This window comes from Lycium barbarum, chromosome 1 (genome assembly GCF_019175385.1).
Source record: "Lycium barbarum isolate Lr01 chromosome 1, ASM1917538v2, whole genome shotgun sequence".
Classification (NCBI taxonomy): Eukaryota; Viridiplantae; Streptophyta; class Magnoliopsida; order Solanales; family Solanaceae; genus Lycium; species Lycium barbarum.
Genome location: NC_083337.1, coordinates 18,943,594 through 18,961,036, shown reverse-complemented (window position 1 = coordinate 18,961,036; position 17,443 = coordinate 18,943,594). Strand labels below are relative to the sequence as shown.

Sequence of the window (17,443 nt, the reverse complement as noted above, 5' to 3'; positions counted from 1 at the left end):
CATAAAGGACTGAAATGAGTCAAAACCCAAACTTAAGGGACTATTTTAGGCTTTTTCTCGGCATTTTCCTTTCGCTCCTAGTACTTCACGTGATTATGAGCAATTACTAGTCGTCCAATAAATGACGCCGTATATCTTTCACAGTACTTCTTTACAAAAAAAAAAAAAAAAAAAAAAGAGAAAAAAGAAAATTGAAAAAAAAAACTCTATTTTCTCTCGCTCAAATTCTCAGATTTATTGTAAATATTGTATGTGTATCCTTTAGTATAACTTGGGGACCAAGTTGACTATTTAGTCTTGGCCACCAAGTTAGTACCTTGGCCAACACGTTATAAACTTAGCCAATACGTTGGCTTCTCACTATAAATATGAGGCCATATGTTTTGTAACAGATAACATAAGCAATACAATCTTATCTCTCTCTATCTATTTCTTCTGTGTATTTACTTTATAGTTTTATTTCATAACACGTTATCAACACGACACTCTGCCATCTCGAGCAAGTACTTTGAAAGCCTCGAAGGTATTGACTTTCTTTTTCTTAATTAATGGAAAATCTTTCTAAACGTGAATTTGTTGCCTTAGATATATCTGGAAAAAGCTACCTGTCTTGGGTTCTTGATGCCAAAATTCATCTTGATGCAATGGGTCTGGCAGACACCATCAAAGATAAAAATCAGGCATCGAATCAAGACCGTGCCAAGGCAATGATATTCCTCCTCCATCACCTTGATGAGAGCTTGAAAATGGAATATCTCATTGTTAAAGATCCTCTTATGCTGATAATTTGAAAGATAGATATGACCACCCGAAGATGGTTGTGCTTCCATAAGCACGCTTTAATTGGATCCATTTGAGGCTGCAAGATTTTAAATCTATCTGTGCGTATAATTCCGTCATGTTTAAAATTATTTCTCAGTTAAAATTATGTAGTGAAAATATCACTGATCATGATATATTGGAGAAAATGTTCTCCACTTTTCTTGCCTCGAGTATGCTCCTGCAGCAACAATACCGAGAGATGAGGTTTAAGAAATATTCTGAACTAATCTCTCATCTTCTAGTGACTGAACAACATAATGAATTATTAATGAAAAATCATGAAAGCCGAGCTACTGGTACTATCCCATTCCTTGAAGTGAATGAGGCAAATTTTCACCATTCTAGGTTTAGAAGAGGTCGTTGCCCCAGTCGTGGTCATGGCCATGGTCGAGGAAGAAATTTTAATCATGATTCTCGTCTTGCACCAAATAATACCCTTCACCACCAGCAGTGTAAAAAGAAGGATGAAAAGCATGAAGCTGTGCAAAAGAAAAATTCAGAAAATAAATGCTTCCGGTGTGGAGGAAAGGGGCACTGGTCACGTACCTGTCGTATGCCAAAGCACCTAGCTGAGTTGTATCAAGCCTCCCTCAAAAAGGCAGAAAAGAATGTCGAAGAAAATTTCATTTTTGAAGATAATGTTGAGCTCATACATCTAGATGTGGCAGATTTTTTTGAACTCCCTGAAGGAAAAATAGATCATCTGATCGGTGATGGATCTGTAATAGTTTAGATATTTCCATCCATGTTGTTACTATTAGCTATAATAGTTATGTTTCCATAGTTACGTAAATAAAGTTTGTGTAATGCTTGTTTAATAATAATATCTACTTTAATATTCACTTTGTCTATTCTTTCATTTTGAAGAATATATGGAAATTCCTCAAATTTTATTTGGATCAATGACCAATCATGAAGATATTTGTGTGATTGATAGTGAAACAACGCATGCCATATTCAAAGATCAGAAATGCTTTTCGCACTTGCTTAGAAAAAGGGGAAATGTTAGTACAATTTCTGGCAATTCGAAATTGATTGAAGGCTTCGGAAGAGCTAATATATTTCTGCCTAAGGGGACGAAACTTGTTATAAAAGATGCATTATTCTCTTCTAAATCCCCAAGAAACTTGTTAAGTTTCAAAGATATCCGCCATAATGGGTATCACGTTGAGACATTAAATGAAATAAATGATGAATATCTTGTCATTACAAAGAATATCTCCGGGCAGAAATGTGTTTTGGAGAAATTACCAACTTTGTCTTTTGGCCTGTATTGTGCAGAAATTAGTATAATTGAAGCACACTCGATCGTAAACCAGAAGTTTAATGACTCAAGTACTTTTGTGCTTTGGCATGACCGAATAGGTCACCCTGGATCAATAACGATGAGACGAATTATTGAAAATTCAAATGGGCATCCTCTTAAGAACCTGAAGATTCTTGAAAGTGGTGAATTTTCATGTGCCGCTTGTTATCAGGGTAAATTGATAGCTAAGCCATCACCAATGAAAGTTGACATTGAATCCCCTACCTTTCTAGAGCGTATACATGGGAATATATGTGGACCTATTTATCCATCTTGTGGGTCATTCAGATATTTTATAGTCCTAATAGACGCATCTTCAAGATGGTCTCATGTGTACCTCCTATCATCTCGCAACCTGGCGTTTGCGAAATTATTGGCACAAATAATACGCTTAAGGGCACAGTTTTTCAATTATCCCATTAAGGCTATACGCCTCGATAATGCCGGAGAATTTACGTCTTAATCTTTTGATGATTATTGTTTGTCAATTGGGATAAAAGTTGAACATCCTGTAGCTTATGTTCATACCCAAAATGGCCTTGCTGAGCCAGTTATTAAACGACTAAAATTGATAGCAAGACCACTACTTATAAAAATACGGTTGCCCACTACCGTTTGGGGTCATGCTATCTTAATGCAGCATCTTTTATTCGTCTTAGACTGACTCATTATAATAAATACTCCCCGTCACAATTTGTATTTGGTCATGAACCAAATATTGCTCATCTCCGGATCTTTGGTTGTACTGTGTATGTGCCGGTAGCACACCACAGCTGTAACACCTCGTAGCTTCGGGTGAAAGTTTGACTCATAAGATGATAATATAATGGAACCAATATGAGGGTTATAGGAAGTGTTTTGAAAACCAATTAAGTCATAAGAAATGTCTTTGGGCAAAGAAAAGTTGGAAGCCACTCTACGGGGCATGTTTGCAAGTTAGTTTATAGAAGGTCTTACTTCCAACGACCATAACCCCTTTATTAATTTGGAATTTGGGAAAACTTCCTTGATAAAAGTTGTAGCCATTTGAAATAGCTTTCCAACGGTATATTATGGGTCTTGAACAGAGATATGTACAAAACGTTATGCCCGTTTTACTAAACAGTGTTCTGTCAGTTTACGGTGGAAACATACGGACCGTAAAAATTATACGGTGGAACATACGGACCGTAAAAATTATACGGGCCGTATATTCCAGCCGTATAATTGGTCCAGAATGTCCAAATCACTGGAATGATTATACAGAATGATATACGGTCCGTACAAATTGTACGGGACGTAAAAATGGGCGTAGAATTGCCCGACGGATCAGATTTTAAGATGTTAATAAGAGACCCAAGCTCATTTTTTTTCATTCCTATTTCTCCTCCACGACTCAAGGGTTCTCTAGAGCCATCCAAACACTTCATATGCAAGAATCCAAATGAAACTAAAGATCCACTTCATCAATCCACAAAACTAAGTGTGAGAAACACATCAAATCCATTCAAGTCAAGAAATTCCATGGAAGGTGGAATTAGGGTTTTGTTCAAGTGAAGTATTTCAACTCAAGGCTTATTCCTACAATAACTAAGGTAAGTTTTATGATGTTTCATGATGATTAAAGTGTTGATAAGTTCTTGGGAGAATATTAAATGAGTTTGATAAAGAGAATTATATGAACTATGCTAGGGTTTTTGGATTGTTGACTTGGGATTGTTGTATTCATATGGGTGATGAAGAATGATGTTAATTACATCTAATTAAGATTGTAGGATCACCTAGAATTAATAGAATGGGAATTGGGTGAAGAAATCACCATTAATGGAGACTGTGGAGCTTCATGCCCACTAAGTGTTTGATAAAATGCTTAGATGACCAAAACATGAATATTATTGCTAATATAGAATCCCTTTGACTTGTATTGATATAGATCAAAGTTGAAAGGGGTGACGAACATTGTATTACACTCAAAGGCTGGAAGTAAGGTATGTGAGGCTAACTATCTACGTTAGGGAATGTTCATGATTCTCCCTACGCCTCATTCTTCATACTTGTTAGCAATTTGACTCAGAATATAGTTAGCTCTAGTTTCATGATATGATATAGAACTGTTATCTTCTAGGGTTGCAGTTACAGAATTCGTTCATGGTTGTCACTTTGAACATCATGAACTCAGCACGTAATCTTTATAGACTTATGTATTGTTACCACATGAGTCTCAGTCTAGAAATCCAGTATGCTCAGAAACAGTCAGTGTTTTCAATTCATTCCAGCATGTCTATTTCAGTTCAGCATTGTTCATTGTTGTTATGGTCTCAGTCCTTATTAATTAACCATAATTATACATATGTGATTTTGCCCGAGGGCACAACACAGTCTTGTGTATACGTATACATGGCCGAGGCCATTGACTGACGCACTACTAGGCCGAGGCCATAGCGTGCATTTATTATTGGGCCGAGGCCCCACATATATAAACACAGATAATACAGATGATTCAGATACAGTGCAGGGAGTATTCATATCTCTACTTCCTTGCTATTACAGTTACAGTTATCAGTTTCAGTATTTTATTGCTTCAGTTGCTTTACATACCAGTACAATTCAAATGTGCTGATGTCCCTTTTTATTGCTTGGGGGCCTGCATCGCAACGATATACAGGTTGACGACTCAGCTATTTAGGAGTGCACGTATCAGCTACTGGTGAGCCCCAAATTCCTTCGGGGCGTTGTCAGCTATCTAGTTAATTCAGTTTATAGACAATTTTATTATTCAGTACTCTTAGAGGCTTCATAGACACAGTTCAGACAGTCAGATATTTGTTATGTTAGCCTTGTAGACAGTTATACTCAGTCGTTAAGTTGTTTTGGTTTAGCCATGTTGGCTACTTTCAGATATATTTCAGATTGTCTAAGTATTTCCGCATTATGATTTCAGTCAGACCTTTAGTATATCAGCATGTGTTTAATTGTTTCCACATTCAGTTATGTTTTGATATCACATGTTGATTCAGTCAGCCAGTTGGTTCACTCGGTCACATGCAGTCAGGCACCGGGTGCCGTGTTACGTCCAGGCCCAGGTTCGGGGCGTGACAACAACGCACTAAGATGAGCCCCCAAAGCAAGTTAGGAATATATGTTGGGTTTGAATCACCCTCTATTATTCGCTATCTTGAGCCATTAACTGGAGATTTATTTACTGCTCGATTTGCAGATTGTCGATTTGATAAAACAAACTTCCCACAATTAGGGGGAGACAGCAAAGAAATTAAAAGAGAAATTGCGTGGAAAGTTTCATCACTATCTCATTTTGATCCACGTGCCCCTATATGTGAACAGGAGATCCAGACGATCATTCACTTGCAAAAAATAGCAAATCAAATGCCAGACGCATTTACTGATTTGAAAAGAATAACTAAGTTACATATCCCTACAGAGAATGTGCCTATCCGAATTGATGTCCCAAAGGGACAATCTACTAGTGTCATAGCCTCTGAATCTCCTACACGCCTGAAGTGTGGTAGGCCATTGGGTTCTAAGGATAAAAATCCTAGAAAAAGTAACACGAAAAATGATCAGAATGACACTATGAAAAAATATCATGAAGATATTCAAGATCTGGTTAATTCTGATACTCCTGAAGATATTAGGGAGCCCGAGACTCAAGTGAGTAAAGAACTATTATTGAGTTCTTCTAGGGATAGGATAGATTTGAATCGATCGAAGATTATGGTGGATAATGTTTTTGCATATAATGTTGCACTGAATATTATGAAAGACATTGAGGATCAGAAACCTCAATCTGTTGAAGAATGTCGACGAAGATATGATTGGACAAAATGGCAAGAGGCAGTTCAATCAGAATTGAATTCACTTGCCAAACATGAGGTTTTTGGACCGGTAGTCCAAACGCCTAATGGTGTAAAATCAGTGGGCCACAAATGGGTCTTTGTGCGGAAAAGCAATGAGAGAAATGAAATTGTGAGATACAAGGTCGTGCCTTGTTGCACAAGGATTCTCTCAAAGACTCGATATCAATTATGAAGAAGCATATTCACCCGTTATGGATGGCATAACATTTCGATATCTCATCAGTTTAGCTGTACATGAAAACCTTGAAATACATCTGATGGATGTGGTTATAGCTTACCTTTATGGCTCACTTGATAATGAAATCTATATGAAAATTCCTGAAGGATTTAAAATGCCTGAAGAAATTAGTTCAAAGTTTCGGGAGATATATTCAATCAGATTACAAAGATCATTATATGGTTTAAAAGAATCAGGGCACATGTGGTATAATCGCCTAAGTGAGTACTTGATAAATGAAGGATATATAAATGATGCCATTTGTCCATGTGTTTTTATTAAGAAAACAAAATCAGGGTTCGTTATACTTGTTGTTTATATTGATGACATAAACCTAATTGGAACTCCAGAAGAGCTCCAAAAGACAATTGAGTATTTAAAGAACGAATTTGAGATGAAAAATCTCGGAAAAACAAAACTTTGTCTTGGTTTGCAAGTTGAACATTTAGCAGACGGGATCTTTATCCATCAATTTACTTATATCGAAAAAGTTTTAAAACGATTTTACATGGACAATGTGCATCCGTTAAGTACTCCAATGGTTGTTCGCTCACTTGAAGTGAGTAAAGATCTGTTCCGACCTTAGGAAGAAAATAAAAAGCTTCTTGGTCCTGAAGTACCATATCTTAGTGCAATTGGTGAACTTATGTATCTTGCTAACGCTACAAGACCTGACATAGCGTTCTCTGTTAATTTGCTAGCAAGATATAACTCTTCTCCTACACAAAGACATTGGAATAAAGTTAAGCATATATTGCGATATCTGAAGGGAACTAGCGATATGGGTCTGATTTATACTAACAAAGGTAGTACAGATCTTGTTGCTAATGCAGATGCAGGTTATTTATCTGATCCACATAAAGCTCGATCTCAAACAGGCTATTTGTTTACATGCGGAGGTATTGCTATATCATGGCGATCTACAAAGCAGTCCATTGTTGCTACTTCTTCGAATCATGCTGAGATAATAGCTATTCATGAAGCAAGTAGAGAATGTGTGTGGTTGAGATCAACGATATATTTCATCAGAGAAAGATGTGGCTTGAAGTGTGATACAAAAATACCCACAGTATTATATGAAGATAATGCTGCATGCATAGCTCAATTAAAATGAGGCTTCATAAAAGGAGATAGAACGAAACACATTTCACCAAAGTTATTCTCCACACATGATCTCCAGAAGAATGGTGATATTGATGTGCAACAAATCCGTTCAAGTGACAATCCTGCAGATTTGTTCACCGAATCTTTGCCAACTTCAACTCTTGAGAAGATGATATTCAAGATTGGAATGCGAAGACTCCGACATTTGAATTTTGGTCTTCGTCCGGGGGAGTGAAATACGTGTTGTACTCTTTTTTCCTTAACCAAGGTTTTGTCCCATTGGGTTTTCTTGGTAATGTTTTTAATGAGGCAGCTTTCAAAGCGTATTACTAGATATGTGTACTCTTTTTCCTTCATTAGGGCTTTTTCCCACAGGGATTTTTTCTAATAAGGTTTTAACGAGGCACATCATCTATTAATATCTAAGGGAGAGTATTATAAATATTAAATGTATATCCTTTAGTATAACTTGGGGACCAAGTTGACTATTTAGTTTGGCCACCAAGTTAGTACCTTGGCCAACACGTTCTAAACTTAGCCAATGTTGGCTTCTCACTATAAATATGAGGCCATATGTTTTGTAACAGATAACATAAGCAATACTCAAGCTTATTTCTCTCTAAATATTTCTTCCGTGTACTTACTTTATAGTCTTTATTTTATAACAAGATTCACTTTAATCTCCATTTTCTCCTTTTTCCCTTGTTGTTCAATCCCTTCATCCCTAGGCCACTATTTTATATTGCTAATGCTGTAGTTTGCAATGTATAAAAATAGTACTGAATAAGGTGTATGACTAGGTTGAAAAATACTACCAAACAAATGATTAATAATATCAAAGTTAATACATGTATTATTTTCTCTAACACATCCTACCATACGACTCCTAGAGTTACACGGAAAAAGTTGGTTAGGATTACATGTGTACCAAGTTTACACAATTATTAAGCGTCTGTTTGGATGGTCGTTACCCATGGTTTCATAATGATGTACTAGCCTATTTGGTCAAGCTTTTGGGAAAAAATAAGTACTTTTAGGGAGTAGCATAAGTAGTTTTTCAGAAGCTAAAAAAAATAGTTTATCCCCAGAAGCACTTTTTTGAAAAGCACTTTTGAGAAAAATACACTTAAAGCACTTTTTAAAAGTTTGGCCAAACGCTAATTGCTGCTAAAAAGTAATTTTTAAATTAATTAGTCAAACACAAACTATTTCTCACAAAAAATACTTTCCAGAATAAACTGAAGCTTGGCCAAACAAGCTAGTAATATGATATTGTTTTGTATTAATGAATACAATACAACATCTGGATGAATTGTGTCATTTCGATCCTAATATTTCACGTGATTATGAGCAATTCCTAGTCGTCGTACAATACTTCTATAACCAGAAAAAAAAAAAAAAGAGAGAATTTTTTTTTATAAAAAATAATAATCTATTTTCTCTTACCCAAATTCTCATTTCTCAGATTCACTTTCCATTTTCATTTCTCCTTTTTCCCTTAACTTCCTTTTTCTGGTTCTTCAAATCACTATTTATAGTATTACATTCTCATTTAACACACACAATTTCGATTTTCATTTCAAATTCCTTTCATTTTTCTATTTTTTTTGGGCAAATGAAATTCTCGTAGCAGGAGAACTAACTCTCTGGAACATTCCTAATTCCTATGTATAATATTTCTCCAAAAATTCACTTTATTTGTGTATAATCTAATCTAGGTCATGTTTTGTGAGTGAGATTTGTTGTTGATTTTTTGCTGAACAGGAAATGGCATTGAAAAGGGGATTATTAGTGTTGTGTTCATTCTTTGCTTCGTTGATTTTCTTTGTGGGCCATGGCTTGTACAGCTCTACTTCAATTGGTTAGTGTTTTATTTTCTGCATTGTTGGGTTTGTGGTTTAAATTAGTGAATCTAAATTTGAGGATGGTTTATCTTCAATTTTGTTAGTGATCTTAGTACTTACTCAACATTTTGTTTGATTCAAATTTGAATTTGGTGCGATTAACTAAAAGGTCGTTTTGTAGGGTGTAGAAGAATAGTACTGAATAGGGTGTATTTTATTAATGCTGGGATTAGTTATGCAGACATTTTTGTTGACTGTTTGGTTGTATTAAATAACACGCACGGCATAATTTCTAAATAGTGTTGAATAGGGTGTATAAGTATTAGAATAGTACTGGTATTGTTAATGTCATGGTTTACAATAGTATTGAATAGGGTGTATTAGTAATGCCGGAATTAGTTATGCTGGCATTAGTTTTTTGTCGACTGTTTGGTTTGTTGTATTAAAGAACATGCATTGCATAATTTCTAAATAGTACTGAATAGTGTGTATAAGTATTAGAATAGTACTGGTGTTGTTAATGCCATGGTTTATTATGTATAACAATAGTATTAAATAGGATGTATAAGTAATACTGATATTAGTTGTACCAGACTTAAATTTGCAACCAAACATTGTACTACTAAAATTTTGTACAAGCATTATTTTTTTTTGAAATTGGTATACCAGCATTATTCTGGTACACCCTTCCAAACGACCCCTAATTTCTTTACTTTTAGTTGGATAATGTATGGAGTAGAGCTAAAGGCGGAGAACGAGTCTATATAGTTCTTCGGAGTGACACTCCTTGATTCGTTAATTGAAGAATGTTAGTATATACCAAAAACGCACTGTTGCTCAAGTATGCAAATTATTTGTACATTTTCCTAACTATTATGTCTAAGATGTTAAAACTGTGGAAGTGACTATGTCACATTAAGATTTTGTCTTCGCACCTTTTCTTTTACAGCTGATGGATGTTCTGGGAGAATTTGATTTCACTAATTTTACTGCCTCTCTGATTTCTTGACTTCATAGAGTTGGGTAGTACTAATACATACTTGCTTATGCTGAGGTTTAGGGAAAAAAAGAAAAGAAAAATTACATCTGTATATCAAAAGCTTTCTTTAGCTCTCCATATGGATTAGCTGATATGTCCTTTTTTGGGATAAGTGAACATTTATTGAAATAAAGTAGCACAGAGACTATACTGTTAGAATTTAGCTGATATGCGATCTTGAGCAGTGCATGACTTATGGTTTTCAGTTTGGTTTTAGATTCATAGGAAAAGCCTGTATAATGCTTTGAGTTCTCGGATAAGTTGAAGTAGACATACACATACTGTTAACATTACAAGTTTAACCCCTATAAGAAGAGTGATATTGAAGTGAGATTAGATGGGGTTGTGGTATATGTAAATGTAGACAATTTTAATCTCTTAGAAGAATAGCATAATATATAAAGATGTAAGACATCGAATTAAAATAGGATAGCGTAAGCGATACCTGAGTGGTAGGTGATAGGAAGATAATTTGCAAAAGAAAGATAAGTTCTATGGAATGATTGTGAGATCAACAAATATCATATAAGATTAAATGTTGGGACAAAGTCCTTTTCACAAGACAAGTGTTGTAGAAACATGAATGTGGGATGGATGTGCAATCATATAAGATTAGAGTATATTAGGAATTACCACATGTGGTAGAGAGTGCAAGTAACACACGATCGATTACTCAATCAAGTCTCAATTCCAAACTAGTTGGGGTCAGTTATTGAATTATATAGTATTATATTGGAAAAACATTGAACAATGTTGGGAAATGCTATCCTCTTAGAAATGCTGAAATAAGTTTTGGACAAATCCCATTTTTCTTATTGTTTTAAAAGAAAAAACTACTTTAGGATAGAGAGTCTGAATGCTTTAGTTTGATAATAATTAATAAGTGGAACACACTAGAGAATCGGATAGGATTTCTTTTTAGCTCTTTATGAATAGAGGCATCATCTCCTTGTCTCCAAATCTAAATACATATCGCTGATGATTTGAACAATATAGAAAGATGGGAAATGCTCTTTTAACTGTCTGTCACAACAACAACATACCCAGTGAAATCCCACAATGTGGGGTCTGGGGAGAGTAAAGTGTACGCAGACCTTACCCCTACCTCGGAAGGTAGGGAGGCTGTTTCCGAAAGACCCTCAGCTCAAGAGAAAGCATGGAAAAGGTCTAAAAAGGACAAACAATTCAAAAGCAGTATGGAAATGAAATAACGAAAGCGAAAAATCATGATAAGCAGTCTGAAATAATGAGTAGTAGCTACCACATATGAATAAAATAATCGAAGTACAAGAAACAATAGATTGTAGCATAAACCAAAGGACAAGAAACTATAGGGCAAAACTGCGACTACTAGTACAAAAGGGTAAGCGGGACTACCTACTAACCTTCTACCCTAATCTGCGTCCTCCATAACCTCCTATCTAAGTTGACTTTTAACTGTCTGTCACAGTTGCTAAAAAATCAAATAAAAGGCCTATTTTTTATGTTTCCAGTACAATGAATTAGAAGCACACTCATCTCTTCTTCTACATACCTCAAACTCTGAGAAAAACCAAAATAATCAGTTATATCTTAATCTCAAATTGGTTGGGATTTCTTTAAAATGAACTCTGTATCCATTTCACGTTATTAAAATCCATATCAATAGTCCTTCACACTTGGGTTGTGATATTATGGAACTAGCTCATTTAACAAGCACCTGGGTGTTGATATAGTGGGTCTACATAGGCACGTCCCGACAATCAATACTTGGTAGATTCCTGAAAGTTAGACTACGACTATCACCTTACCGCAACACTCCTTTGTCGTAGTTCAGGACTGGCTTGTACGATTACCATATGAGAAAATGATTTCAAAGATAAATTATTTTCAAGGGATTCTAATGTTTGTGGAATAACATTCTCCTCTATGTCAAATGCACTCAAAATACTAATAATATATAAAATTAATTCTTTGGGTAGCAGAGATTAGGTAACTTGTAGTTTCGGAATGGAACCGGTGGCTAGGTTGGATGTTTGATCAGTATTATTAAAAGCCATCGCTGCATCGCTTGAAGCGATGTGCTTTGAGAAATATGTGCTTCTAAGTTCAAAGAATGACGCGCAAGGTGATTCCAACAAGAAGCAGTTGGTTCTCTGAATCTCAACTTTTGAGCGGTCATTTGGTTTGAAGACAACTTATACAGGGATTATTATACAGAGATCAGTAATGTAGGAACAATTAATACATGGATTATTTCTTGTTGGGTGTTTGGTTGATCACTTGATTGTACTAAAATTGGATATACATATTATGTAAAATATTTGTTTATTTTTTAAACTTACAGACAATTTACAATTATATCCTTGGATGCTTGAATTTTATTGGCTTCTTGGAAAAAGATAAGGGTAGTTTTGTCCTTTTGGTGTTTTATCCATGGATAAATTATACAATGGATAAGTTATTCGTTCCATGTTGTTAGTGGTATAAGATAATTAACCAATTGGCGTATTAAGTTATTCCAGGATCAGTTATACATGATTCAAAATACAAATTAAACCTTGAATTTTTTTATTCCAGGATTGTTTCATCCATCCTTCAAACCAAATGATCCCTGAGGAGTCGATTAATTCGGCGTTATTGTATATAGGATGCTGGAATTAGTTATTTTTTAATAATAGTTTGATTATTATAGTACTAAACTCATATATGTTTGGGCACTTTTAATTTTTCGTAAATTGTGCACTTCAAAGAAGCGTATGCTTCATTTAGTGCTTTTTGCTTTAAGCTTAGGGACCTTGTCAATAATTTGCACTTTTAGCTTTTAAAAAACATTGTTTTTGAGGTAATTGGCACCACTTTGATTGTTGTCAGAGCTCATCTCATAGTGAGAAAGGTAGTGGCTCCTTTGGTGGTGGTTCAAGGTGGGTATTGAATAGAATCTTTGCCAAGACACTTAATGATGTACTCCCTCCGTTTCAATTTATGTGAGCTCATTTGACTGGACACGGAGTTTAAGAAAGTAGAGAAGACTTCTAAACTTGTGGTGTTAAATGAATCACATATATTTGTGTGGCCATAAATCATTGCATAAAGGTAAATTGTTTCCAAATATGGGTCATTCTTTTGGCACGGACTAATAAGGAAATAGGTTCACATAAATTGAAACAGACGGAGTATTTGTTTTGTTTTTTTTTTTTTTTTTTTTGAGAATGCATAAATTGTATTTAACTGTCTCACTTGTACTGTCCTCCCTAAGCTTGCATAATTTGTTGTAACCCAACTTTATGTTCCTTGTACAGATTATAATGATTTTTCAACTACTCCAAGTAAACAGGTATCTAGATTTGTAATGTATCAACTATGTATTAGAATTCCAATATGCTGATTTTATGACGAAGAAAATTATCCTGGTGCAGGATTTGGATTGGAGCGAGAGGCTTACTTTGTTCCAAGCAGATGATCATTCCCAGTTTTTGGATACACCTGCTATTTTGGCCAGAAGGGTACTATAATTATCAGCCACTTTGTGCTTGCATTTACTTTTGTTGCACTTCTGATATCAACAAAGAGAAGGAGAGAGAGAGAGAGAGAGAGAGATTTGTTGATTTGAAGCGCTCAGATTCACTCACTCACTCTCTCTCTCTCTCTCTCTCTTTCCTACCCTCCCCCTACCTTTGTCTACCTTAGCTGTTTGTGTTATTATAGCTTTTGAAGTGCTATGCAGCAATTGAGAGAGAGGAAACGTGAAAAGCGTGCTGCTACTTTAGTGAAACAGGATGATGATGTGACTGTGAACCTTGAAAATGCTGCCCTTGAGCGCTCCAATTCAGTTGACTCTGCTGTGCTGGGGAAATATAGCATATGGAGGAAAGAGAATGAAAATGAGAATACTGATTCAAAGGTACGCTTGATGCGAGACCAAATGATTATGGCAAGGGTGTATATAAGCATTGCAACAATGAAGGAAAAGCGTAGCTTGGCTCACGAGTTACAGAAACAGCTTAAAGAAAGTCGGCGTGCTCTAGGTGAAGCAATATCTGATGCTGATCTATCTCGCAGGTACCAGATTCTTTTTGACCTTTGGATACTTGATCGTTGTTTATTTGTCCCTGTTTCGCATCGGAAAGATTAAATTATTCATGTTCCTATGTTCAAATAGTGCACATGAGAAGATTAAATCAATGGGCCAAGTGCTTTCCAAAGCCAAAGAGCAACTCTATGACTGCAAGCTTGTCACGGAAAAGCTTAGAGCAATACTGCAGACTGCAGATGAGCAAGTTAGAAGTTTAAAGAGGCAGAGCACATTTTTGAGCCAATTAGCTGCAAAGACCATTCCAAATGGCATCCACTGCTTATCCATGCGTCTGGCTATTGATTATTACCTCCTCCCTCCTGAAAAAAGAAAGTTCCCTAGAAGTGAGAATCTGGAAAATCCTAGCCTTTTCCATTATGCCCTGTTCTCTGACAATGTTTTGGCTGCTTCAGTTGTTGTCAACTCAACTATCTTGAATGCTAAGGTGAGGAATTCTTTCTGTCATTGTCCAGACCATTATCCACATCTGTCTTTTATCTTTACTATGGAATTATGGATGCGTGATAGACTTTCTATATTCTTCTGTATCACTTGATGATGTCCCTAATCCTTGATAACAATCACAAACCTTATATTAATGCATGATAAATTGGTGATAAAATGGTATACGCTTTGATATATCTAAATGTCTTGCATGGCTCTGATAGTTACTTCACCAGAAAGATGTTGTCTACATTTTAGAAGCTAATTTCGGATGGGCTATTTTAAAATTCCACCTATTGATTTGCAGGAACCAGAAAAACATGTATTTCATCTTGTCACTGATAAGTTGAACTTTGGAGCTATGAATATGTGGTTCTTATTGAACCCTCCTGGAAAAGCTACAATCCATGTTGAAAATGTCGACGAGTTCAAGTGGCTTAATTCTTCATACTGTCCTGTCCTGCGGCAGCTAGAGTCTGCTGCTATGAAGGAGTACTATTTCAAGGGTTCACATTTCACCTCAGTATCAGCTGGTTCTTCTAATTTGAAGTACCGGAACCCCAAATATCTTTCAATGCTAAATCACCTTAGATTTTATCTCCCTCAGATTTATCCCAAATTGGATAAAATCCTTTTTCTTGATGATGATATTGTTGTTCAGAAAGACTTGACAGGTCTGTGGTCGGTAAATCTTCACGAAAAAGTGAATGGTGCTGTTGAAACATGTGGTCAGAGTTTTCACCGTTTTGACAAGTATCTAAATTTCTCAAATCCTCATATTGCCAAAAACTTCGATGCAAATGCTTGTGGGTGGGCATATGGGATGAACATTTTTGATCTTAAGGAGTGGAAGAAGCGAGACATAACTGGTATATATCACAAGTGGCAAAACATGGTGAGAAATCTTTTGCCTTTTCTTTACTGTTTTCGTCCCTCTACGCGGAGCTCCATTATGTGAACTTTACTTCTAGAAGTTTACTTTGACTGAGAATATTTGGAATATATCATATGTTACTTTACACCAAATAGTGATTTATTACATGTACTGAAACTTGGCATTCTGCTTTTCTCCTTATACCATACCAAATATATAGGAAAAATCTTAATTTCCCGGGGACCTTACTAACTGATTTGCTTCTTTTCTGCCTTTGCCATTAGAATGAAGACAGGGTCCTGTGGAAGCTAGGGACACTACCTCCAGGGCTAATGACATTCTATGGGCTTACACATCCATTGGATAAGTCGTGGCATGTTCTAGGTTTGGGTTACAGCCCAAGCATTGATAGGTCAGAAATAGAGAATGCCGCTGTGATACACTACAACGGGAACATGAAACCATGGCTAGAGTTGGCAATGGCAAAATACCAGTCATACTGGACCAAATATATTAAGTTTGATCATCCATACATTCGCAGCTGCAAACTAGGTGAATGAAGGAGTGATGAATTCTAAAGGTGCAGTTTGGTCTGCTCTGCATGTGCATAGTCACATTTTCGTCATCGGCTAATGACAAAAGAGCTTCCATATACAACTATTCTCTTGTCTCCGCTATGCAACATCCCGTGATTCGTTATTCTTCACTGTGTTCACTTGTATTCATCGTTCTGTTCTGATGACTGCTGCCTTTTTCCCCAGTAACCAACCTTTTCCGCATGAAGATGTATGACTAGGGTGAAGGAAAGTTTGTAATGTTCTGAATCACAGTATATTCTTTGAATAATAACTATCCTCTATTGTTTGAACTAAATTCAAGTGGTTCTTGCAAGACTAACCACTAAGATCTTGTATTTCGCCTTTCTGCAGTTGAAGGAATATAGTTTCTCCTTATGTTTCATGATCTTTAGGTGACATCCTCCATTATATTTGAGGTCCAACTTCTCAAACTATGCTAAATATATTGTCATGTTTGTTCTCAGTCTTACTGCCAGACAAATCATGTAATTTCTTTTAACATCTACGATAATATATCTGAGCATTTTATATTTGATAATTTCATACGCCATCTCGACTTATATGATTGGAAGTCCGTGTTATCTTTCAGCTTTGTCTAGGAAGAGTAAATGGTGCACAACTTCCTCAACTCAATTGCACTATCTTTTTGGAGGTGAATAAAATTTCAGTTAACTGAATTATTTGTTTGATAGTTTCACGTTATAAGTGCAAAAGTCTAGTTGATATTTATGAACAGTTGAGTGAAGATTGAAAACTGTATGTATATTGAATATCAAGCTGAGTTTAAATACATGTTTTCCTGAGAGTACTCCATGTATTAGGATACTTGCTCTAATCAGAACACTATCAAACTAAGAGATGACTAAAGTTAAAAGATAACAGTGCTGTCTGTACATGTATATCCAAAAAAACTAGTTAATACACCCTTGTTTTGCGCGATCGGACAAATCTTTTTATAAATTTACTCCCTTCATCCAGAAAAGATTGCCTTAATTATTATTTGGATAGTCAAAGGATATTTTGGTTGACCATAATTTTTTTAAATATTTTCTAAATATTTTGAATTGTTAGCTATTGTGACTTATAATACTTTTATGTAGGTTCTAAATATATAATTTTTATTTCAAAAAAATTAAAAATTATATGTCCTAATTCACACCGAACATTAGTACTCGTTTGATCCTCGTAATCCGAAACATGAATCTTTTTTGGACGGAGGGAGTAATTAATATAATAGATTAAAATGATTATTAAAAATAGAAATATAAATGTGTAAGATATACATATGGAAAAATTGAAGCTACTAT

At 35.5% G+C, this 17,443-nt stretch overlaps 1 protein-coding gene across 1 annotated transcript; it reads left to right on the top strand.

Annotated features, from left to right (window-relative positions):
* The first annotated feature begins 8,645 nt into the window (after positions 1-8,645).
* On the top strand, positions 8,646-16,521 carry LOC132632977 (polygalacturonate 4-alpha-galacturonosyltransferase-like). Its single transcript, XM_060349143.1, has 8 exons — positions 8,646-8,971; positions 9,068-9,164; positions 13,468-13,502; positions 13,585-13,671; positions 13,893-14,227; positions 14,328-14,685; positions 14,992-15,579; positions 15,843-16,521. Exons 2-8 carry the CDS (start codon positions 9,071-9,073, stop codon positions 16,116-16,118), a joined length of 1,773 nt encoding a protein of 590 aa, XP_060205126.1. The 5' UTR covers positions 8,646-8,971; positions 9,068-9,070; the 3' UTR covers positions 16,119-16,521.
* Positions 16,522-17,443: the final 922 nt, after the last annotated feature.